Here is a 26,957-nt window from a genome sequence, read left to right on the forward strand (position 1 = left end):
TGTCAACAGAAACAAAACACACGTCAGACCGGATTTGGGAACCATATTTTGCTTATTCCTCATTTCATAAAATTGCTTTCGACTTCTGAGGGGGACTCTTGTGGTAAGTCAGCCGGGCAAGAATGCTGAGGCTATAAGCTGCGGCGAAACCACAGCGGCAGCGTTATTAGGCTGATAATGAGCCTGCGACTATGACAGGGTCAAGCAGGGTCAATGGCTGCTGCTAATTTTGGGGGATGTTACACTTTCGACGGCAAGTATCCGAAGCCAATGTAGCTCAGGCGCAGCAGAAGCAGTGAGAGAGCTGGCATTGGGGGGGGGGGGGGGGGGAGAGATGGCAGTCAGCCATCACTCATGTCAGTCAGGGAGAGCGGCTCCAAGGACACGGTGCTGGAAAACGACCCGCAGAGCATCACTCCGCTCCACGCGGACGGCGAGATCTATGACCCCGGGGTCACGTGGGGCCGCCCGCCCGCGTTGCTGCGTGTCAGTGTGTGTGCATGACAGGTGGGACAGGCCCCCCCATCCGGCCCCGCGTGTCAGGACCGGTAACGCAAGTGAGTGACACGCGCGATGCGTGAGCGGCCTATTAGGCTGCCCCGGCCTCCGCTGCTCAGCAGCACCGCCGCCACCAGCTCTTGATTCCCTCTGACACATCTGCACCGCAGCCAGGCCTGCCGCTGAGCATTACTCTTATTGACAGGTGCAAGCCCTCTCTGTACATGGCAACGCTCATTATTAGCGCAACGGCTTTAGATTTAAGCTGATGTGATTGTGTATAGGTGAACGGCCGTCGCTAATTACGGCTAAAGGTGGAGAGGAGAGGCCGAGAAGGACAGCAGATGCACAGATGCAACACAGCTCCAGTGCAAGTGCATATGAATCATTATGAGCGAACGGAAGAGGATTTTTCCATGCTCAGAAAAAATGTCAAGGCAGGTCAATCAAATTGCAGCCACCATAGTTACTGTGGAAAATGCAGCCTACCTTCAATATTCACACATAACACCCACAGTGTGGTCTCACAATGTGCTGTCCTCAATTTCTATTATTCAACTTGTTTTTCTGCGAACCAGAAGACGCTGCAGCCCTGGCAGTGAGCAATAGCAGAGACATCGGTGTAAAGTAACGTCCTTGAAGACTGGGACTTGCCCATTCTTTTGTGACAACTCAATAATGAAGCATGACAGATTGTTCCGAGTGATATTTAGGCATGTTGCCATCTCATCTAAGATACATCTCTTCGCCACCTTAAACAACGCTCGGCTTAATGAATTTAAAACAGCGTGACAAGGTAGGGTTTGTTTGTATTTGAATAGCGCTAACTGCTCAATTCATCAGTGTGGGAGCAATTAGTATGTGACGCAATTTCAAATGCATTTAGTAGATGCACATTTGTACTGTATGGATAAATAGTGTGATGTAGAGGCTCTCAGCTGTCCAGTCCAAATGTCTACCCAGGGACAGTCTTACCATTAGGCAGGGGTAGGGTTAGGTAAGGTAATCTAAGGTTAAGGTAGGCAACTGCCTTGGGCACCACAAAAGACAAGAATAGAACTAATGTATACTCATTTTTAATGAATTTATTATTGAAAAACCCCTCTTTTTGTTACAATAAATTATGACAATCTTGAGTCATGGCCACCCCCCCCCCCCCCCCCCCCCCCATACTCAGTCAGGCTACAGCGATTTTGCCACTTGACTTTAAGCTCATTTTCCCTTGCCACTGCATAACTAGCTGAGAGAGAAGATACAAAAAATATAATAAGCAAAGCTACCCAAGTTTACATATAGAAAAGATGGAGAGATTTGGGATCCAGGGGGCCCCATGCTTGCCTTTGCCTAGGGCCCTCAAATCACTAAGTCCGCCCCTGCGTCTAGGCCAAGAGACAGTCATCAGCAAAGATTATGCCTCCTGAGTTTATCAGCACTACTTTTCACCAGAGTTTTTGCTTGTGATACTCCGACAGTCTAACCTGAGCGCTGGCAGAGCTATGCAACACCCAGCAAATTGCGTGAGGGAATTCGCCAAGACTTGCCAAAGGTCCAGCGAGTGCTCAGAGTGGGATTGTAGATGGATTGTAGTATCCCGTGGCCTAGCCGTGGGCTGTCTGCTGTGTGGGCACTCTTCACAAGGCTGAGCGCTGCCTGTTTACTCGCCCGTTTCCACAGGTTCATTCCTTCTGCGATACTTATCCAGTCCGGGAGAGAACATGACTAATAGGATCTATTCTTTGTTTCTTCTTCTTCTGCTCCTTCTTCTGTGCTACAAGTGATAGATGACGTAAATGCTGGCATTTTGATGTTCAAAACACCCCTGATCGATAACCTCGCGGGACACATTTTCAATGAAAGGCGTCCCAGGTAGAGCACATGCAGAGCACATTTCCTTTCATGTATCTTTGGATTGAGTGGATTGTCGGCCCATCTGATCAAGAGGATGTTCCTATGCAGGGAATCTAATCTGTAGTTTATTGGAAGAAATATTGAATGCCCCATACTTTTCATCAGTCACTCCTATCTATCTATCTATGGGCTGATCAATAATGATAATATGTACCTTCCTTGCAATAACTAGTTTTTAATTACTATTGATTTACTGTACAATAAAATAACAATAAAAAATATATATTGTTGCAACAATAACAAAGAACTACCTCTGGCATAATTTTTCCGGAACAAACACAGCTACTTTTTGTTGATGCTAGACAGCAGAGCATTCAAAGGCCTTTCTGTTAATCATGTTAAAATGGATATAGTTAATCTACAACAGCAGTCTCCAGCAAAATGCGGAATACTTACATTTCACTATATTTCATTCACTAGAATAGTGATTCTCAACTTTTTTTATTTCAAGGACCCCTAATTTAGTCCACATTAGAGTCACGGACCCCCATTTGATGAGATTTTGCCACTTGGACCCAAATCTGAGAATATTTGTCCAAAATTCCATGACTATCTGTATTGTAGGTAGAAAGATAACACTGAAACTATGATCAAAATAGTCATTCTTCTACATTCATAATGGTGAATTTTAACAATTCATCAATTTGCTGGGGACCCCCTGGAACCCCCTCAAGGACCCCAGGTGGTCCCCGCACCCCACATTGAGAACCACTGCACTATAAGTTAGAATGACAGATTGCATAAGAGCGACTATTCTGATTGGAGGTTTCACTCTTCACTCTCCCCACTGTTACCTCCCCACCAACAGTATAGACAGTTTTATAGATCTATACTAAATCACGACTAACTGCTAGGGATGGGAGGTTATGCTTATCTCACAAATTATGTTTATTTCTGAGCCACAAATCTTGCTAGCAATGGCATTGGCTTGCTAGAATGTAAACAACAATTTTAAAATGTCATTACAAAGTGCAAATAATATAATTTCAATGGAGAGCTTGTGAAATTGGGCAAACTAACTCATTTGTGATTACTACAATATAGTAATCACAAATGTACAATAGAGTAAAATACTGCGATTCATTTTTCTGCCCCACGATACCTATTGTCACGTGTTTGTATTGCGATATATTGAATTTCGATATATCAGCCTATCCCTACTAACTGCACATTTGTTTTTCTCAAATAGGGGATTCACTGGGACAAAATCTTATCAGTGATGCTCTGTAGTCTAATGGGTATCAATTCGGGGCTGTTTACATGAAAAACTTTGGTAACCTCCTGGTCTACAAATGGATTGAGAGATTCAAACAATACAGCTCAAGGCTCCACAGATGTTTCATGTCACGGACCCATGGGCAGACACAGATTAGGTTACGGACCCCTATTTGATAAGATTTTATCCCGGGGAACCATATGGGAAGATGTTTTTTTTTACTGTTGATTTTGTATTGAATTGTAAAACTGTCTCCACTGTAGGGAGATAATAGGGGTGAGAGTGAAACCTATGATGAGAATAGAAATGCTGTATCTGGATCAATCATAATGAATTAGATTAGGGCGAAAATGAATTATTCCTCTTTTTTTCTGAGGACCCAATCGAGCTCAATGTGCACTTCAACTGGATATGGCAAGATGCTGCACTCCAAATTTGATCCTGCAGTTTTTAATGCATATAATGGCAAGCAAATACCATTCAAAATTACCCAGAAATCTATTTGGAAGCCATATCTAATAAAAAAAAAATCAAGCACTCAGGACCAATATGTTCCCTCAAAGATGATAGTTTTGTCTAATAATTTATCACATTGACCAAATAATAATATCTTGTCAGTCATCAGCCATTGCTCCACCAGAAATCTATCAGGTTAGCAAGTTTTAGTGGCAAATGACATTAGATGCAGAGACTTTGCCATAGGTTAGTGGTTTGGTGATGGACCCCTAAGGGTCCCCGGACCCCACTTTGGACACCAACTGGTTTATACCTAATCAATGGGATTCATTCCAGACTATCCGCACCACCTCGATGGCATTTAATCATTGAAATAAGACAAGAAAGACGCACTCATTCTTTATCCTCCCACACTCCCACCCCGCCTCCTCTGCTCTGCTCTGCTCTGCTCTCCGTCCCTCTGCCTCTCTCGTCGCTCCTGCCGTCTCCGGTGCGTCTGCTCACTGTAGAGCGGCGGTGCGAGTGTGTCGGGGAGCAGGCGGGAGCGCTGCTCTGTTCTGCGCACTAGTTCCGCTGGACATCACCGAATAACGGCGCTCGACAACCAGGTGGTGGTGGAGGGGGAGACTGGACCCGGATCCGGACCCGGACCAGGACCAGGAGCAGGAGAAGTACCGCGGCGGCTCTCTATCGCCCGCTCTCCGCAACCATGTCCGAGTTTTTTCTCATCGCCTTCCTGGCCGTATTCTCGGGATTATTTCCGCGCGCCGAGCCCTGGACCGTCTCGGACGAGGAGAAAGGTAAGGATGAACCGGGGATGCGCAGTCCGCTGAAACTTGGCACCCCGGCCGTTGTTAGTGCGGTCCGGGGTTATTACTTTATCACCTGCGCCGAGCGTTTTGCCGTGGCTGGATGTAATCCCCTCTGTCCTTTAGCAGGCAACCTTCATCATTTGTGGCTTTACATGACAAAGAGTTCATTATCTGAAATTGCCCGTCGTGCTTTCGGATCGGTGTGTGATAACCACGCTGGAATGCGAGCCTATTGCAATTTCTGCGCTTTTATCATGCAGGCTGTGGTGTTATTAAATGTTAAGTGGCCGGTAAAAATCATGCGTTAGTGTGTCCCATCTGATAAACCAGAAATTATAGACTCATCACGCTGAACTTGACCCAACACTCGGGCTGGAGCTTTGATTTTGCATTTTCAGGAACATTCTTGAGGCTGTCGGAGCCAGAATAGACTCAGTAGGAATGACTGCAGGCGCATAGCACCACTATCCTACAATGCAGCAGGTGAACATGTCTCCGGATTGCTGGGACAGAAGTGAATTTTGTCTTTTTCCTTCAAGCCGTCGCCTATACATCCCCGCTGTAATATCGGCAATTGACAGGACTCAGTCTTATGCATGGCCAGCTCTACAGCGAGGCGTGTTGCAGCTTAATAGTGATGTGGGCACAGCAGGAGAGGGAGGGGGGGGGGGGGGGGGGACTCATTATAAAGCAACATATTGACTGGTTGCATGCTTGAATTTGAATTGTGGGACAGAGTGACAGGCTGTCTGGTGTCTGCCATGCTGACTGCTGTTTCTGAGGCTTTTCCCAAGATCAACAATCTTCAAGCTATTCATGTTGCTGCCATATAGACATATAGTGCAGGGTGTAGGGATGGAACGGATGCTAAAGCCACCGAAACTCACCGTTAACCCACTATTTAATTTGCAGAACAGAGTTTACCCACCTTTTAGGCTTTAAGACCTAAATCATAGTATATATCAGAGTATACCTTCATAGAGTGCGTAGCATGAAACTGATGTAAGTTTTATGAGGATGGGTCTGTTAAGGAAACAAGCATAAAGCAATGCCTCCATGAAAATAGAATTGATTTTTGTTTATAGTGATGGCCATTTGCCTTATGATGAGTCTACTCACATTTGGGGAAATTGCTATTATAAAGTGTATCATGTGAATTTTTAAACATAAACGAGTCGTATGAGAATAACGCAAGTCACATGAAATAACAGAAAATAAAACATACATTTTGAAAAATAATGTATGAATATTTTGTTCCCATCGGTCACTGACCTTAAGGTGCTCATGCGGTGTCAAGTCTGCTTAGTGCTGTTGTGATACCGTCCCAAATGTCACCAAATACCCCCAACACAGCGTGGAGAGCAGGGACTCAGAGTGCGCCTGGCAATCACAGTAGGAGAGAAAACACTGTTTACCTCTCTCTGTGCATGAAATGAAAAGATGAATTTGTATCTTGAACTCCCTGAGGATGCCCTGCTCTGGGAGGAGGAGAAAAAAAAAACAACAACACCCACCTGAAATTCAAACGACTTGGAGTTTGTGTTTGTCAGCATTGCAGCACTGTGCTATAATAAGGCATCTTGAATCAAAGTGGAGAATTATGTGCCATCATCTGGTCTCATCTGGTCTTCAATTGAATTGGTTTTCTAGCAAGGCACGATTTAAAAAAAGAGGAGTACAGTGCATCCACCCTTCCAACCACACACACACACACACACACACACACACACACACACATTCAGACACATACAAACACGTGAAAATGAGTAATTGGTACCTGCATCTATGTCAATATAGCTCCAGGACAGAATTCCAGGTGTTGTTCTGCTCGTCTGCAGAACATTTTCCCTGAGAATAAATGAAATGAGCTCATATAGCAGCGTCCAGCAGGAAGATAGCGATAACAGCATTTCATATTTCTTCAAACACCGAAGCTGATTGTTAGCCCAATTAGTCTGAAATTAATTTGCTTTGTGGTGGTGGAGTTGTTATGGAAAATGCCAAGTGGAGAGCCCATGGTTTTCTCTGCATGAATCCTGAAGCATTTCCAAACGCTCATTCATAGAATTGTCTCTTTGAAAAGCCTCTGCTGGGCTTCGCTCTCTATCAGCCGTCTCCATCTAACATTGAGCAGGTTGACCCGGCCGGGGCAGTGCTGATCTGACAAAACGACAGGCTCAAAGAAGTCAAGAGAGCCCACACCGCGTCGTATTTATTATAATTTTTTTTTTATTTTTTTAATCAAAATACCCTTGATCTTAAGCGGTGACCGCAGCACGAGATAAGCATCATCCAGTACAAACAGCTCAAGGTTGTCTGAAATGTATACTCCATTTATAAAGTGGTGGTATGGTGGAAAGGCACAGATAGGTCCACTAATGCAGGGGAGGGCTGCCTTTAGGAGCTAATTAAGTGAGATAGTGAGATAGCATCGCAAAGTGTATGTCTGTGTGTGGGTGTGTGTGGGTGTGTGCACGTCCTATAGGGTCCAGCACAGGAGTTCAAGCTGATCCATATGAAGAAATGAGTCCATGTCTCTGTGCTAGATGTTGCCCAATACAGATTAGTGTTAAAAACAGCATCTATAATTTATCTGCATCGCTTCATGTTTTTGAAGGGTTTCACTTATAGATAGAAAATATGTTTTATGGAACTTTAATTCATCATAACTAAAAGTACAAGCCTGTTTAACAGCAGTGTTTCCAAATACTACAAATCCAAACTATCCTGAAAATACATGTCAGTTCAGTTTCAATTCAATAAATGGATTTTCTTCAAAATCCTTTTTTTTTTGCCATAAAAATATCTACTATTATTATTATCACAGACATGACTGAGAATGGAATCTCTGTTATCACACAAATTTCAGTTAGAATTAAAATTAAAATGATGAATTGAAAATAAATTGACCCCAACTCATGATTTAAATCTCATGTTTAGCTGTCATATACTATTAGTCATACAGACAATACAATTCAGCATTAAAAATTGGCTTCATTTCACTAAATCACTATGTAAACAAAGCCAGGGTGTTGGCGGTATAAAAGGGGGCACCATGCTACAATTAAGGGATTGGGGCATTAATATCCTCTGACGTTTACACAATGGCTATCTATAACAGTTCTTCCTTAATGCCACTGAATAAAATACATGTTCAGTCTGCTTAATATCACCATTGTACTCATACTCCTTAATAGATAGCTTGAAAGCAGGAAATTGCTTACTAAATTGTAGTCGGACATGATAAATTGCGACCAAATGGAGATTATGTAAATCGCTTGGCTTTAGTAATGCTAAACCAAAAAAATCAAATTGTCTGTGATTGCCCAGGCTCCTCCATCACATTCGCCCTGCAGTGAGGTTGCGTAACACGGAGGGCAGGACGCAGACTTTCCAGGGAAACTGCTGGGTAGTAACTAACTGTTGACCTTCTTAGCTCGGGCTGAATTCTGTTTTCATAGCTGCTTTGCGTCTTCGTCTGGAAGGCATTAACACGAAAATGAGCCCACCGGCTGTTATGGCTCTTTTTTGTGTTTTTTTGCAGCCCCGTTCCTGTCCGCATCCTGTTCTGGCGTGGCAGCGAAAGCGCCCACCTCAGCAGTAGGTGATCCTCGGGACGGTAGCTGGCCCCCATACTGACGCGGGCCGCTCCGTCTTCACCGAGCGATCGGTAGTTCTGGATTCCAGTTGAATCTGGTTTTTGGAAAGAGTAAATAAAGCTCGGCGGTTGAAAGCCGAGGACTTGCTGAAAGGTGGGCCGGTCTGCGGAGGAGGTGACGCACCGGGCAGCCGCGCCACGTTTCATGTGAAGCATGGGGAAGTGACTCAAGCGACACCTGTGGAGGAGGGCACCGGCTGCTGTTGTCGTTGGCATTCAGGCCCGGCGTGGCTCATGCGTGTTTTATTGACTCTCACTGCACAAGTTTGAGTTGGCTGGAAAACCAGATGAGTCTTCAGAACAGCCTGACGCTCGGTAATAGGTGGAGAAGGTCAGCTTCGGTTTTTTACATACCGATTGTGCTGTCGTATTGAACGGCAGAAACCGGAGGCCGTGTTCAGCAATTCATTTATTTATTTTTACCTAAAGGTGCTTGAAACCTCACCCTTTTCATTACCGGTCCCAAAGGTTAGCAACCGAGTCTCTTTTTTCAGATTCAGGTTTTCCGAGGCAAGCGATTCACTGCTTAGACAGCATTTCTGTGGGATTGCATTGAGTCTTTCATGAGCTATGAAAAGATGTTAGAACAGCTGACACATCTATCCAGTGATGTCAATGAAGTGTTGCTGTCAGTGGGCCCTTACATCTATCTCAGGGCAGAGGCCTCCAGCTACAGGAGGCAGTGGGGAACCAGGTGCTCCCACATCTTTCATTATGTTGTGTGGCGGTGGGGCTGGCTCCCGCAGAAGGCAATTATTGAACGATGAACCCATTGGATTTTGATTGTGTCACCTTTAGTATCACCTCGCACACGCTTAATGGGATACAATTGAATCAGCGATGGATTGGCCCGACTTGTGAAAGCCATCGGCTGTAAATTGACTCGGCGGCATTGATCCCCCGGCCGGAGGAGGAGCCACTCGTTCGACCCGCATGATCTGTTTGTGTTTATCTTCTGGTTTGACTTAATTATTCGGGCAGCGCGGGGTTTGATATTAGATTTTTCCGAAATGTTATGGAATCGGAAATGCGATTAATGAATCAATGAGTCTTTCCTCAGAAAAGGCCCCATCTCGGCGGAGTTGAATCAAAGTGCTGGGCTCAGCCATATACTGAAATGGCTGCTGGAGAAAAAAAAAAAGCACAGTTCAATTATTAATGAGGTAAAGCATAACTGTTTTATTGCCAAATATGCTAATGAAAATAGGGCCCGTAAGAGCAATGGCGGGATAAACCACTCGTCCCGCAAGTCGAGTTGAGTATGAGGTCATTAGCGGGTGATGGATAAGATAGAATGCATCATAAAATGAAATATAAGGGTGATGTAATGTGAGAGCTGCACTCACATGGCCAGCTGTGCATTGTTAACTCTTAGCTGGTGCCTTGTGGAAAGCAAAAAGCATTGCAGCCTACTGGACGATGGAACAGAAGTCCAACCTCAGGAAAGAAATCATCTGTGGCACAGCAAATATATTGAGTATTACTGCGCCCTGGCTTGTCCAAGACTGTAAAGGTTAAAGTTAGTATGTGGCTGGGTGTGAAAAGTGAAGACTGAGTTGAGCAGAGCTCTTTCTGGAAGTGCCCCAGCGGGGAGGGGGGGGGGTGTCTGGGTCCTGGGCTAAAAGTCTGCCTGTCAGTTTGAAGGGGTGAACGGCCAGCTGGATGGAAGCAGCACCCCAAGGAGACGCCCCCCCCTCATAACACTGTGTGCTCGGCATACACTGACGTTCCCCTGTGGACCGGACCCGATGGTCGACGGTCTCACTTTGTTCCTTCTTCTCCTCTTTCCAGACCGGAACGCGAAGATACGCCCTTCTCCCGGAAATGGGGAGCCGCCGGGGCCGCTATTTCTTTTGTTTAGCTTTTGACCAATTTGTATGGTTGACCTTACGCCCGACAGTAAATGCTTCAAATGGTCGCCAAAATACAGAGGTAGCGGGGACTTGCTCATGCAGAGGCTGCGTTGCCATGGGAATAGTGGTATCGAGCACTGGCCAAATAGAGAGAGAGGGAGAGAGAGAAGGAGAGAGAGAGGCAGCTTAATGATGCAGGCAATGCAAAAACTCTAGTTGAGACACGGCTGTTTTTACCAATCAAAAATGTCTTATACATATACATGCTTATAGATTCCTTGACATGTAAATGATCCACGCTTTTTTTTAACATCTCTTTTGGACGACTGCGATTCTCTTTACTCTCGTCTCAGTCAGAATTCTCTCCCTCTCGCCTGCAGCAGCAAGGCTTTTAACTAAATCTAAGAGACGTGACCGTATTAGCCCCGTTTTAGCCTCTCTGCACCGGCTGCAGGAGAATTTTTTAGAATTGATTTGAAGATTTTACTGATCACCTTCGAGGCTCGTGCTGGACTAGCACCTAGCACCAAAATCCAGGCTGAAAACAAAGGGGGGCCTTTGTTCTCAGGCAGGAGATCATCACAGCTTCTCCAGTGTCTTCTTTTAAATCACTCCTGAAAACCTACTTTTAGAAACTTGCTTTTACTTTATTTTTTTGCTTAGATTGATCACTGTCATCTTTCTCTTATTGTTATTTTATTATCTGTTTATTCCATCTTTGCTGGTTTTTTTTGGCTTGGTTGTTTTCTTGTCTGTTGTCCTGTGAAGCACTTCAAAAACTGCTCTATAAATAGTTTTTCAAAACAAAACAAAAAGTAATACCAAAAATTATAATAATAATAATGTACATGGCAGCATCAAACATGGCTTGGCTCACCATCACTTCTTCACAGATTCACCACCATTAATTTTTTTTAAAGGCAATTTATGTTTGGCAGATAGTGTGCTTCATTAAACTTTACAATAACATTATTATCAGCTGAAAACTGTCTAGCATTAACTCCACTGTGCAGTAGCTTAACTTTACACTTGAGTGGCTAATCTTCTTTTCACTGATGTACGTTGTCTATCCTTGCAAAAAGGACAGTGCCAGAAGCCGGGCTGAGCTCCCTTGATTGATTTGCTGTTTGTTTGTTTGGTATTATGTTAGTTGACCTAAATCAGTTTGGTGGAGGTAGAGTTTTTTTTCTTTAATTCTCCACTGAAAGAAAAAAGAAATCCCACCAGTAATGCCTGTCAGAGCTGAAAGGTCCTTCGATGCTTACATGCCTCCACTCACTGTCTTTTGCCTCACACTGAAAGTCAGTGAAGTCCTTATTGCCAGACACAGAAAGTCATTAAACAGTGCTGTCCATAATAGCGTCATGAGCCATACTGTGCAAACAAAGCATTAGCAATTAGTTTACTTTATGACTGCTGGACCAAATTAGATTTGTGTTTCTATCTGGTTTGCATAGTGACAATGTGGTAAATTGCACTGCTTAGCTGTGATGTGGTAAACTCTGAGAATGTTTGAACATGTCAGTCCAAAAATGAAGTATCATCATTGAGGACATGCTTTAGAAAAGACTTTTACATTGTGGAAAATGGAGGCTACCTTGTGGAAAATGCATCAGACAGATCTGATTATAAGCAGGACAAATACTGTGTTTGTTGAGACAGTGGTTTAGATAAATTGCATCTGTTTTTACATGAGAAAAATGACATTTAAAGCTGCACTATGCACCTTCGCACACTGGCAGCCCCAAATGCCAGCAAGAGGTAACTTGTTTGAATTTTGAGAAGCCATGTAACGTGTTGGCAGTAAACTGCACATTCCTGGGTTCTAAATGTCTTCTTCTTAGTGTCTGGATGGTTCAACCTTTGTATTTTGTTCTTGAAGCAAAGATCTACAACATTTTCACATAAATAAAAGTCTCTGTATTGCTGATTGATTTAACACAATAGTGATATCAGAATATCAGTTCATGAACCTTTTACATTTGCTGTTCCAAACACCTGGTGTCTAGTAGGTCTTTCCTGGGAAAAATCCTCTAGCACACGGGAAGTGATGCGTTTTACATTCTTGGTTTGTTTGGAGTAAACAGAAGAAGAACTGGGTAGTTAGCATGAGCAGTGATAGCCACCATGGCTGAACAGACAAAGAAAAGAAACAAAAAATCCAAGGAAAGAGACGTCACAGTACTGGGCACACTGTTTGATTGACAGGTGATCTCTAGTGACATCACAACAATGAGCGCTTAGCAACAAAAATGGAGACAAAATAATATAGTGTGATGGTGTCAGTATCATCTCTGTTATAGCCTATATAAAGTTGGCTTCAAATACTAAGAATGTATATGAGATATGACAGCTGAGCAGCATATTAAGCATCCACAAAAATATCCACCACTGCAATGACTGCTTAGCAAAGACGTCAATAAAATCATACAGGACTTGGTGTCCCTAGTGAAGGCTGGGCCGGTCCAGCCAAACCTCCAGGCATGCACACTTCAAAATGTTAAACTGATAAGATGTTAAACCCCAGGGCAAAGTAAGGTGCTGCGCCTATGGCCCAGCCCAAAAAAACAAGTATCTTGTGGATTAGCACTTTAAGTTTTGATTCATCTCTTCCTGTGGGCAGAGAAGATTTCATGCCAGTGTCCATACAGAGACCAGAATTTAATTTAGAGCAGATCTACAGCATCTAAATTATCATGGATGGGACGCTCTTCTCTGTTGCAGTCGCACATTGTGATCTAAGCTAAGACGGGTGTATTTTTACAGAAAAATCTCACCTAGTGCAGCTTTAAAATGATGATTTATTAAACGGCGGCGCATAATAGTCACTGGTTGACCAAAGAAATTCTTAACTGTGGCCAGCCGTGGTCAAAAGGCAGGTGCTCAGACAGGCAGACTGGCCGCCGCAGATAGACCGTGACTAGTCCGCGGGTCGGACTGTGACCGGCGTGCGGGTCGGAGGCGCCGGTGTCGCGCCCCTGGCGGCAGCGGCAGTGGCTGAGGACCAGAGCGAGGGCTGCCGAAGCCTGGCTGGGGACTCTCTCTCCCAGCTGCCACCTGGCCCAGGCCAAGGACTCAGAGCCCCATCATACAGCCCTCGGCCCAGAAAACCAGAACAGGGGAGGGATTCATCCAACCCCCAACGAGCCTCATTCAGCAGACAAAGTTGGCCAGTTGGTGATGCTGTACTGTGTCCTTCCTGAAAGAGAAATCGCTGTACCGGGCAACAGAGAAATATCGAGCCGTCCGAGTGATTCATGTTAATGCACAGCTCTGTAATAGTCTATAATTTTCCTTTATGGATTCAAACATAAAATGCTTATGCAATAGCACACAACCTAAGATATTTCCTTCTTGGCCTGATTTGTTTTCAGTCATACTCACAAGCCATTGCCTTTAAAGAGTTGCAGTATATTGCAGCTATTAACCAGAATATAGATACATAGGAGTTGGTGGTGTTTAGCGAAGATGCAGAGAAGTGCATGGTATTTACATAAGATATATTACGGCATGCAGTACACACACTATGCACACACAACCACACACACACACATGCACACAATGAGCTTTTCTAAAATGAGTGTCTGTCCATGTTGTGGCTGCCTTCCCTGGCAAAGCTCCCTGTAGTCCAGTCCTGAGAATAGGAGGGTTAGGTTGAGGATGGAAAGGGGAATTACTGGCATCGTTTCCACTCCCCTGTGCAAAGCAATGATTGGCTACGTCAAATCTGCGGCCAGTTTATTGCCAGCTGCTCAGGATTCTTGGGCCGCGCTGCGAATATACCGGTCTGATCCTTTCAATATGAAGCCGGAGCCGTCGGTCGGAGTATATGTCCGAGCCTGACAGCGCACTAAGGGAGGTTTTTTGGACCTAAAATATTTGTGAGATTGCCGCTAAGGATGAATAATTCAGTGCACTTTCATGGCATAGTGCATGAATTGAAAATCATAGCTAAAAAACCGCTCCCACTCCCGCTGCCCCCTACACCTGCAGCTGTACACAGTTCACTCTCAACAGCTGCTGACGCCGACCGGCCCAGGAGGATTCGGTTCAGTCTTGCGGCGGCACTATCACCGAGTTACTTTGCGTTAAAATTAGATTGCCAAATACATCACCAGTAGCTGTCATCAATCTGATTCAGTATGATTCCCTAACATGCTTCCGAGCCGCTATTGATCTCTGATCCCCGCCGCCCTCCCTCCTCGCCCCGGTGTTAGATTGGGAGTCCTATTAACCGCGCTCCCATCAATCACGGTTCACCCGTGTTTGTTTGTAGACGTCTTTGATACGATTAGAGCGTCGCTCTCGGAGTTTCTCGCTACTCGGGTTCTCTTCCCCTTCTGTTCCCTCTCTCTCTCTCTCTCTCTCTCTCTCTCTCTCTCTCTCCGCATCGCCTGATTTGAAATGCGCGCAGTCACTCCCCTCCCGCTTTGGTGATGTGCCTCGCTGCACGGTGGAAGGGACCAGAGATTAAGCACTTGGGCCTCAAACATGTCGGCTGTCACAGGTATCTCTCACTGCTCGACGCCTGATAAGGGCCACTTGCTCCTCAAACAGCCCTCGCCAAGCAGAAAACCCCCGAGAAATAAAACACCCTCTAGACTCACTGACATTTAATATATTCTCTCAAGAACTGGATTACGAGTGTTTTTTGGGCCATCTGAAGATAAGTGCCTACCCCTCTTGTTTTTTTTAAAGGACCATTCCATCATCCAGTTTTTTGCTCATTTTTCATCTAATGTTCCATTTAATGTTAATTCGGACTGCTTTTACATGATGCGCCACGATTAAAGATGTTTTTAAATCAAACCTCTCATTCAGTTTCAAACCGCATAGAAAACAACTTCTAATTCAGTAAAGGTAAAGGTAATCCATCATTGTGAATGAGAAACCAACAATCGCGTTTTGCAAAGTTGATCAAAACTAAAATCATGAACTCTGTGAGAGCCAAATGGGACAGGAGGGCCTGTGCCAATGTGCAAACCAAAACAAGGCGCTTCTGCCAGCTATAGTCCATAAAATGAAATGGAAATTAAAGCGAGATTTTTACACGATTACAGCAGCTGACCCAGCCGCATGTTTTTGTGCATTATCTTCTAAATCTTTTTTTTCCTTCATGTAACATTCCAGGAATGTATTAAATATGTTGTTTTTGATGTTCACAAACCGTAGTTGTAATTCTTATTTCTTTCTTTTTGAAGCAGAACGACTTTTTGTATTACTTTACAGTAAGTTTAGCGTTGTGGAGAGTATATGGGTGTGTGTGTGTGTGTGGGTGGGTGTGTGGGTGGGTGGTGTGTGAGTGGGGGAAGTATGGGGGAGTGTGACAGCTGCTCAATTCAACAAGTTTTCATCTCTGGAATGTAAAACGCATGGAAAATATAAACACTTAAACACATGAGATTGTCATAAGTGTGAGTTTTGTCATGGCGGTTATGTTTTTTTGTTATATGTTATCAGTGAAATTTGTATTAAATATCATAAAAAAGAATGATTAAAAACAAAACAAATATTTCCAACATCAAAGTCTTGAAGGGTCCCTATCACTGCTCAAAATACTTATTTCAAAAAAATGAAAAGTATAATTTGCCTTTGTAAAAAAAACATACAACCCTAACATAATGCATTCTAGGGGAGTAGGGTTACCCATGCTGGCTAGGGTTAAAAACTTAAGCTACGTATTGGAAGTCATAAATTAATATATGTTAAACAAACCATTTTCAAAAATGTTGCTTCCAAATGTAAATTATATCATGAATAATTTATAATGGACAATATAGACTATTAATAGTCTCTGTGTGTGCGCACATGTAAATGTGGTGTGTTTGTGTGTGTGAAAATCTGTTAATATGTCTGCGGTGAGCTAGATTAGGCAGAAATTGAACTTAGTGCAGTGGGAGGCGGGTGATCAATGGCAGAGAATTAGCAGCCAAAGGTCACACCGGGATACTGTTGGACTATTGGCAGCGTGTTAGCACCCATCACACTCACCATTAGATGACGTCATGAGCTGTAAATACAAAGCATGACAACATCTCATGAAGAGCTTGTTTTGCCAAGGTAGAGGAGGTTGTACTCGGGGCGCACTCCGGCCTTGATTTCATTAGTCTTCCCATTGATTGGTGCGAAAGCAAGATGTGGCGATCTGGTAATTTCCCGCCTCACTTGGCCCAGTTGACACATTGTAAGTGAGCTGTGTAAGACGTCTTTTCATGTAAACCAATCAGGCCGGAATGGAGGCTGGGGTGCCTTTGGCCAGGGAACTAGAGAGGTTAGTAGATCAACTGTCTCACATAGCGCTCTTGTTTTTGTACGCTGTCTGTCTATCTGCCTGTCTGTCTCGCTCCCTCTCTCTCTCTCATGTCTCACACCTCTTCCCGTCCTGACCTAAGGCAATGGACCCTTTCCACACTTGCGGATTCTACGCAACTGAAGTCGTCACAGTAGGCGTTTGTGAATGAGAATGCTACATCCATGGAAGACACACTTCGAGTACTTTCGTCCTCATTGCGATATCTACCAGATTTTTCAACAAAAGACATTGTTCTTTTGGTGGACCAGTTTCCGATTACAGAGAGGACAAAGCTTGACAAGGACTACAAGCTCTTTTTTGAGAATTACCTCCATGACAACGAAGGTAAAAGATTGAGGACTGTCTTCCATGGACGTATCATTCTCATTCATAAACGCCGCCGTCGCTGCTGAGTCCCCTACTATGACGACTTCCGTTGGGTAGAATCCGGAAGTGTGAGAAGGGTCTCTTCATGTATTTCAGTGGATGAAATCTTGGATGAAATTGTACAGGTGAAGGGAGACAGCTGAACTAGAGGCACCTAGGCCAGCACAGACAGCGAGGGAACACAACGTCTTTAACGGAGAGTCACGTCGGCTTATTTGTTGATTTTCACGAGATAAGAGAGATGAAAAAGACTACCATCTTCGCAGCAAACGATTAATTACTGTCAAGCGTCGGAAGCCTCCACGATCCATTCCTCCGTGTTGAGGTGACATTTATGTTGATGTGCAATTAAATGGCATTGTTTGGAGCAACAGATTGCATGATATTGTTTGGTGACTCGGGTGTCGCCCCTGTGATTATGAGTGCTTTTCTTGTTTGTTCCTCGGCTTTTGAAGTAACAGTTTGAAATTTCCTATGCTGATGCGCAAACAGCGGTTGGAGCTTTTTTTCCCTGTCAACAGTTTTTGATGTTTGACAAATTATTGTCAACTCTGATTGTTCAAGCCCTTGAGGCAAAAGACTGCCTGTTCCTCATAATCAAGCCGTGGTATGCGTCCCAGCAGAGACACGGCATCTGTTCGGATCATTAGAGACTCACTTCATCCTCATTAGTCAGGAACTGCCAATAGGGAACCTGGAGAGTTTTTAAAAAAAAGGTAAAGTGACAGGTGTCACACCTAGACCACCTCACATCCCCACCGTTTACTTTGTTGTCAGCTTGCCTTTGTGGTTTTTGCAGTTTTAGGACTTCCAGTAGTTTCTGTTTTGTTTCAGTTCAGTTCTGTTTCATGGTTTCAAGGTTTCTAGCTAAATAATAAACTGTTACTCTGAGCAATACAGGCAAAGGTTATGTTGCCCTAATGATAAAGTTCACACATTTTGACACAACACTTTCCCTTTGGTAAAAGATCATTGCATGACCAGTGGTGTTGCAGCAGCGTTTTACTAGACACACCGTATACAACATTGTTGGATTCAAACGATTCAGCTAATGTTGGCAAGCTCATTAACCCTGGATAAAGTAGTGCATGCCCTTTGGGGATGCCAGCGGGTTCAGGTTTTTTGGAAACGAGCTCATGAATGTCTAAAAGACATTTCCAGCAGTGAATTACAATTCTCTCCCAGGCTATACCTTTCTGAGCGATCCATTGGTGGTGAGGGGCTGTGGGGACCCAGACTGGGCCCAGACTGGTACAATGGTGGACAGGCAGATTTTAATGAGGGCTTGGAAAAATTTAAGGGCTCGTTCTTATCGGGGACTGCTTCACTGAACTTGGCAGAGTGGCCTCTTATGAATGACTGTTCTATAGACAGACAGATTGGAAGATAATGCCATAAAATCAGAAAAGTACTATTTTTACAAAGTTAAAGATTCAGGAAGATTGTATTTCTCAACATAATGACGTTGTACCTGAGAAAGGATTTGGTATTCTACATTTATTAAGGTACTTTGTGGTCTTTATTTTCTTTGTTTTGCTTTGTGCAGTATTTATTCACCCTGGAAACAAGATCGATTCAATGCAATATTGACAGGTTCATCAGCCTGAAACATCCTGCACAGGGTGCAGATTTAGTGGTGGTCATATATTTTCAGGCTCAGATCAATTATTCCGTGCCTCCTGTTATTAACCTATGAGATTGTGCAACAATCACGATTGACCTGTCTCGTGTGCATTAATGTGAGACATTGTAAATGACAGTAACTGGCTATATGATGCTTCCACCTATCCTCTGATGCAGAGGTGGAGATTACCTGACAAGGGGCTTTTAGAGCTGAGAGACCTCTCCTGAGATGCATCTCATGAACCCAGCCCATTAACTGTGTTGACAAGAATGTCTTCTTGTCAAGCTCCTTAAAAGTGACTGCATAAAAAAAATCATTTCTAAAAATAAACCATGTATGTCTTGCAAAAACAGTGTCTGCGAGGGCTGTCATATCCAATTGCGACAAACTGGAATTTGGACATGACAACATTCATTTTTAGCTACTCCCCTGTTGACCTCCGTCTTGTTAAGCTAACCAACATTTTCATGTCTGACTCACAACTACCTCGGCGCTCTGATTCATCATTCATAACAGTCGGTCAAGACAAGGAATATCAGCTCCCTTAAGTCTTTGATGTGGTTGCTACACTCAAGAAATTAAGTCTGCAGAGAGGTTTTCCAGGCAGGCTGTGTTGTCTCCGTGCACCAGTTTTTCGATTGCGCTGCCATCATGCCAAGCTCCCTGACACAGTTATCTGAGGTCAGGCCTCAGCATCTGTCTCCCCGAGACACTCCTCAAACAGGAGGCCGCTTATCTCGCCGGTTACAGCATCCCGATGGATGCCTCGGGGTGGTGTCTTAGCCAAAATCGAACTTTGTCAGACATTGTTTGGACATGGCCAGACGTCAAACTACGATCTAAAATGATGAATTGGGGGATATAAACTGGAATGTTAATCTAAGCTGCATACCCTTCATAGATGTGAATGCATCCAGCAACCTTTGATTTTATGGTGAACAATCAATTCAATATATCAAACTAAGGGTCAGAGGAGTGATGTTGTTTCTTATTTTTTTCTTATTGCTAAAAAAACAGAGGCCACAAAAAGATGTAATCCTCACTTCACTGTATTGTGCAAGTCAGCTGCATGGGAAACGCGCGATACGGCTTGAATATGCTCGGAGCTTATCAAAGTGTCAAACTGATAGTCAGGCTCTGTGGCTTAGACAGTGACATGAATCAAGTCCTGTTACAGGGCTGTTTGAGAATAATATTGAATATGCCACTTCTGCAGCAACCAGTGGAGCTGCTAGTCCTCCCGTCTAAATCGCTACCAAAGGCCTAAATTTGGATGTTCATTCAAAGCCTGGGAGTCTCTGAGGGGATTTGCATCTGCCCACTATTTTGGTGTGCCCAATTCCTCACAGTTGGGTTTTTCTACCAGTACAGGGAGGATGATGTCTTTTCTACTGCATGTTGTGCTTTTGTTTTGTGGCTTAATTTGGTTCCTGGAATCCTCTTTATATGCTTTCGAGCATGGGAGGGTTTTAATGTTAACCACTCCCATCGCTTGTACTGACTGTAGACACACGTGAATGAATATTTTGTTCTTTGTTGAATCCGCTGTCTACAAACTCTCGAGCAGGCTGTACCAATTTCTTTGTGTGAAATTGGACTCAGTGTGAGTTGTGCAGATCTATCTGCATATCATTTGAACCACTCCACTCAGGGCCATACGGAGGCTTTGCAGGGATGCTAGAATCTGATTGATCGATATATTTAGCACTTCGCCTCAGCATTATCTGTGTTTTTCAGACAGCGAGGCTCGAGAAATATAATTTAGAGCGACAATCTGTCAGAGGTTGAAACGCCGTCGACCAAATCAAACAGCCCTCGTCTTGAGGTGCAGTAGCCTGCCAGCTTCCGTCGGGAGAGTGGAGGGACATTTCTGCACCTCAAAATCCTTAATTTCCATAGCCGCCTCAATGTGATCGCCTGCTGCAGGCGGCGTTTCCCTGTGGAACACAGGCTCTTCATTATAAAAGGCCCCTCGCCGACCATCCTCCACACTTCTCTGACCTAATGACTTTCTAGAGAGCAGAGTCTCGGTTTAAAGCTCATCCTTATTTTCCTCTCTCTTTGTCTTCCTCTGGAGATGCAGCCTAAGCACTGCATCCTTATTTTTATACCGATGGGTAGGATGAGAAAATGGGATTGCCCTTTTGTGGCATTAAATATTGATGTACACTCACACAAACAGGGATAAGACTGAGAAGTAGAGAACTAAAGCATAACTAGACAAAAGAGGGTGCATCTGATTTACATGTTAAGTAAAAGTGGCTTTTTAATGAGCGCACTGTTATCATTGTAGAGGAAATGTTGTGAAGCACCATGTAGTTTCGGCTGAGGTTTCTCTCTTCCCATTGTACTGTCTGGTTTAATTGTTGAAAGAAGTCCCATTTAAACTGGAATATGTCACAAGGTTACATGTTGAATATTAGTGTAATGGAGGCTTTGTTTTGAAAGATTGATGTTGGCCTTGTAGAAGCACATTCAACAGAAGTGCCTTCTCAGTGTGGGCTCATGAAAAATTAACAAAACACGACATCAAATTTAACAAGTTGAACAAATGATTTCATTTTGTATTCTGATTTTTGTATTCACTATAATCAACATAATCTAAATCTGCACTGGCAGATAATTTTGCTGCTTTCAGATATAATTGTTTGTTATTGTAAACTCTATCAAGGCAAATTTGAAACAAAATAAATGGCCTTAAGACATTTTTTTAATTTCATGGTTTGCTGTTGAAGCAACTCATATTATCATAAACATATCATATTATCATCAGAACCTGCAAAATTTGCTATTTGTAGATAATTTGATTTTAAAATATCTCAAAATAGTGAATACAAGGTGCAGTCACTTCATTTAATAGTGAGTGGAATGAATTCACAGAACAGAGTGTTTGGATCTTTCATAACCGTGATGTTTGATATAAATTCCAAGGCTTTATTGGAGTTGAGCGGATCGTATCAAAGTGAATGGTATATTGAACTGCTATTTGTTGAAGTTATGTTCAGCGGGAGTATTAACACAGAGGCTTGTTAAGAAATCTCTGTCATTGCAGCAGCCAGCAATTTGCAGCCATCAAACACCAGACGAGGGTGATGCTCTCCATCATTATTGTTATACTTCACAAAATAATGTGAGGAATGAATAATTTGACTCATGGAAAGCATAACTCCGTCCATTTTTGACATAGACGCGATTTTCCCCATCATTTTCAATTCTGCTGATCGATTCTGACCAAAATCTTGTCAATTGCCTCCCAATAGAGCTTACTTACGTCTTGCTTGACAATGACGCTCACTCTCTAAGGAGATTTTCAGTGTATCCATGACCTGACAACTGACAAAAGACCTGACTTCAGATCATTTTAATTTACATCCTTTTACTGACATGTCTTATTACAGAGAGAGCAGTCAGTGTGTTGAAAAAGATGCTTTTGGGGTTGGTTTATGGAGTGTCCATTAGCCTGTTAGGACTGCATCTATCCGCACACCCAGGCAAGTAAGATGTAAGCAGCTCTATGGCGAAGCAATTGATGAGATTTTGGTCACAATCAATCTGTATGATGGAAAAAGATGGGAAAATAGGGTCCAGGTCGAAAAATGGCCTGAGTTATGCTTTAAATCTGAAGAATGCTATTATGTCTTCTCTTCATAACATACAGTAGTGCCTTATCTGGAAGCACAGTGTCTACGAAATAGCTCTTGAAATTCCTGTTGACTGAACGTGGCAGAGAATTGTTATTGTTGAGATGAGACTGAGGGAGACAGAGCGCAGATGTCTCCAGAGCTTGTTAAGAATGTTGAAATTGAAAAGGAAGGCACACAGAGCTACACCTGGGTGGCGTGCGACGTCCCGGCAGCACTTACTGTCACCCGAGCTATTCTAGGATTTACATGACCGATTTCTGATAGTCTACCGTGATTAAAAAAGGTGTCCGACCGATGCACATTGATTGAACGGTTGCTGTCATAAACTGTGGCTCACCCTGTTCAGACAGTCAGGATAGCACTTATCCGCCATGGTGGGGAAAGAAAACAACAAATTCAACTGCTAACGAGATATAAACGATTTTTCAGAAAGTCTCAAGATCCTCTTCACTTTGTTATCATGTCGCCCACAAAGTGGTTTTGTGCTTCTCTTTTGTTTTTGCCGGGGGGGGGCTTTTCATCATTTTGGCAGTTGAAGAAAACAAGAACCCTAATTCCCAAAATGATATCGGACCCCCACTGCAATAATCTTTAGACCAGCTGAGCCTTGTGGAAATCAGTTAGGCGGGGAGAACCTCTTTTCGGTGGACACATTACATCGGCTTTGAATGGAATGAAGAGCGCGGATAGAGCAATTTAAATGCTTTCCATGTCAATATTTAATGTCATCTGCCATGTTCTTGGCATGCGCCTTAGGCCATGCACGTGTTTTTCATGTCTGTAGCATACCTGACATGTTTTACAGTCTGGAGAATGACATCCTCCCTTTTTGCCAAAAATACTCTCTGTCCTTAACTGACTGAATCCCTATTGTTGAAACGCACATGCACGTAAGTCCCTTTGTGTAGGCCATAGATATGACTAATCTACATTGACCTATGTTTGTTTAGTTGGAAATAGCTAACGGCAGAAGAGAGGAAAGCTATCATAATTTCATTTAGTTTACCTTTTGGTGTGTCCTTGCTTGTATGCATGGATGTAAGGATGTACTAACTAAGGAGTCTACTAATATATGTGTAGATTCAGAGCCCTCCAATCCATTTTCCATGCCACATTTTATGCCACAGCAGCTGTTTTAGGGCACAGGGCATTGCCAAGAGCCTGAAGATGTTGCCCTATGTCTCATTGGCTTTCAATAGGGAGGAAGTATCTTCTGGAACCTACATGAAAAGAGGGTCCAGTACCATTTATGGACAGAAAGTCATGGGTCAAATGTTTCAGTCCCTCACAGACAATGTTCCCCACAGGCTGCATTTGCGGTCCAGCTAAACTAGGCTTGTTCCAGACCGAAGAGTACACAGAAAAGTGTAGTATCATCAAGACAATCAGCCCTGCCCCTCCCTATACACAGAGTATGTGCTGTGCTTAGGGCCCAAGGAGGTTTTATAATAGGGTCCTGTCTTGGCCACTGAGCAAACTTGTTGTTTCAGCCATTTTTTTCAGTAAAATATTAATATTAAAGTATCATATTCTGCCAATATTTATTTAAAAAAAAATCTGCTGCCCCATGCCCAATTGGTGGATGTTCAAGCAATGAATCACTGTGATGCAATTTTGCATATCTAATGCACAACAGATGAGAGAGAGCAAGAGTGAGGAGAGAGGGAGAGGGAGAGAGAGAGAGTCTCGGCAGAGCGAGGACTGACTGGGGAGTAAACTTGATGGGGCTTTGTCGTCACCTTTTGGTATTATATAGACACAACAATGATGGATTTTATAGAGAGGAAATTTCTGTTTTTGTGTTAGATGGTAATTTAATGGATTTGCAGTTGTATCAATCATGGAGGTCCATTGGAGAATTGGCTCTGTGCAAATAATGTCTAAACAACCAGGCTAGAAAAAGTAAGGCACCTAAAAAGACAGTTGTGGGTTGGATCAGTCAATGATCTGATATTGATATTGTAGATTTGTTTCCAAATTTAGGATAATGTGTGCCCTAGTCTCTACTCCACTACACATTGTATTTTGAGAAGAGTCAGCTCAGTTAACCTGAACAGTTTTTAGCTTTGTTAGCTAGCTAACTACCCAGCAAAGTAGCATTAATGTTAAAATGCAGCTAGCCACTACTTGCCCAACCTGATCTCATAAAATTTTATGAAATGAGCAGACAACGTGTTATGAACTTGAATTATGTGAAGATTACGTTCCACCACAAATTGGACACGCGTTTTCTTTTATTTAAGGTAGGGTTAGGTTTGGTTATGGTTAAATAAGAAAAAATTAGCTAAAAATTAAAACTTCACTCACAGTAGAAATCTTCTTTGTATGAGTTGGGAATTGAAGTGGAGTTGAAGGCAAATGTTTACACCCATCCAACACCTCGACCTCGCTATTTCAAAGTCTTACTACTATATCTAGTTGTGCCTCCTTCACCTAATCCTTTCATCACTCTAATCAGTCAGCGTGAAGTCTGAAGGAAGCAATGGCGGATGAAAATGTAAACACTTATCTTGTGACTGAAGCAATTATCAAGAAACTGAATACAGCTATACCTGCACTATACCTGCAATATACACTGTTAAAAAGATTTGGTTGGGGACAAGATGCATTATGGTGTCTTGTCAATGGACTTCAGTAAAAGCCGAATTTATCAACTAGCCCCTGTAGTACATGAAGAGATGGGTAGTGATAGGCCTGTTATTATGATAGTTTCTCCAACAGTACACAAGTACACCAGTACAGTACTTTACTTCAATTTTTTATTTTTTAAAATGTATTTATTGATTCAAAAACACAACCATTATGTATTTTATTGCATATTACAGTGGTAAATCTGGTTTGCGAATGGTGGGCTCACAACCATGAAATGAACAGGGGGTTGTGTGTGTGGTGGCAAGGGGGGGGGGTTCGGGGTTGCAAATCAAATTCTGCTTAGGGCCCTCATTAGGCCCAGGGCAGCCTTGAGTACAGTATATCTCCCCGCTATCTTGCATGAAAATATGATTTGTCCGGGGCAGAAAGGAATTCTTATCAGGAGAATGTGAAACTCGGCTGCCAATCATTGTCCCACTGCACTTTTAATTAAAGGAGAACATGAGATAGTGTGCGATGGCACCTTGCCCCGTGGGGAGCTACACCATTTCATATTTCATTTTATAGCTCGTTGTATTTTGCAAAGAACCTTCACCTGGCACCTCTACCGGTGCTGATCATAGACAGCAGTTATTTGAGGAGAAAATTGAATTTTTATTCTGTTACACGAATGGTTTCGATCTGAAGGCGTGACAACACAGGAAGAAACTGTCCCTGCTTCTTTTTTGGCACATCTGCACCAAGGGCTTTTAGATGGAGAATTCAGCTATGAAACAGAATACTTTAGTGTGAAGGAAGCACTGGCAATAGTGCTGGAGTGCCATGACCAGACATTTTCAAAGCTATTGTTCCTTGACAGCTTACACATTTGTGTTGTGTGTGCATGTGTGTGTGCGTGTGCGTGTATGGTATACTCATGTGTTTTGTGCTCTTGGGTCTAAATGTTTTCGTGTGTGCAGAGTATGTACCTCTACCCACCATGCTTGTATCATAATTTGAATAGGGTGTGCAGTCAACTGTTACTCTCTGTAATCTCGCCGAACGACTCAGACCACTAGTCAAGAGGCAAATTGGCTGGAACAGCTGGAATCAAGCTGTAAAATGGCTAACTAGAGGGCGAAAAATCTCAGTAATCTCAGTATGTTGTGAACCATTTCAATCAGCCCAAAGCAGTGGGAGACTGCAACTTCCATACTCAATATGGTTATAGTTCCGCGCAATATGGCCGGCAGCGATGAAAACAAAGAACATCATGCAACACCCTGCTGTAAAGTCTGCAGAGGCTGGAGTCTTCTGAAGGCTTTGAATAGTGGATAGTGTTTGGCAGTTCCAACATGAGCATTACTTATCCACATCTGTGGAAGCCGCACAATATTAGTCCACACTGCGAGGATCAAGGACCCAGTCATTGAAATACCAGTGTATTGAGTGACCTGCATTTTTAACATTGAACATTGAACTCAATTTTTGGTAAAAAGCACCTGGAGTTCTGGAAGAATGCTCTATGGTCAGATGAGCCAAAAGGGGGGTCTTCCTGGCTGTCATGGGCCCCATTATGTCAAACATTGCATTTCACAGGAGGAACTTCATACCAGGCGGTTAACATTGTGGTTTTGGGATGCTTTGCTGCATCAGGACCTGGACAACTTGTCGTCATTGAAGGAACAGCGAAATCTACCATGTATCAGAGTTCCACTGGAGAATGTGAGGCCATCCATCCGTGAGCTGAAGCTGAAGCTCGGTCAGTGCAACAGCAGGGGCAAGTCTACCTCAGAATGGTTGAAGAACAAGAAATGTAAAGTTTTGGAATGGCCTAGTCAAACTCCAGGTCCAAACCTTCATGCTTGAAAACCCATATACTGTATGTCACTCAGCTGAAGCAGTTCTGCATGGCGGAGTGGGCGCAAGTTCCTCCATGTCTATTTAGGTTCATGCTGTATGGTGAGGATTAGCAGTTATGAACCAGAAGAGATGTATTCACTCAGAATCACATTAGAAAAAGAAGAAGTAGAGCCTC

General features: G+C 43.3%; 1 protein-coding gene across 1 annotated transcript in view; it reads left to right on the forward strand.

The window, feature by feature from the left end:
* The first annotated feature begins 354 nt into the window (after positions 1-354).
* Positions 355-26,957, forward strand: part of lrp1bb (low density lipoprotein receptor-related protein 1Bb) — a 252,324-nt gene continuing 225,721 nt past the window's right edge. Inside the window, exons 1-3 of the mRNA XM_078285934.1 lie at positions 355-458; positions 4,687-4,878; positions 8,435-8,490. Coding sequence (XP_078142060.1) covers positions 355-458; positions 4,687-4,878; positions 8,435-8,490 — 352 coding nt within the window. The remainder of the gene's footprint in view (positions 459-4,686; positions 4,879-8,434; positions 8,491-26,957) is intronic.

This window comes from Centroberyx gerrardi, chromosome 10, assembly GCF_048128805.1.
Source record: "Centroberyx gerrardi isolate f3 chromosome 10, fCenGer3.hap1.cur.20231027, whole genome shotgun sequence".
NCBI classification, from domain to species: Eukaryota; Metazoa; Chordata; class Actinopteri; order Beryciformes; family Berycidae; genus Centroberyx; species Centroberyx gerrardi.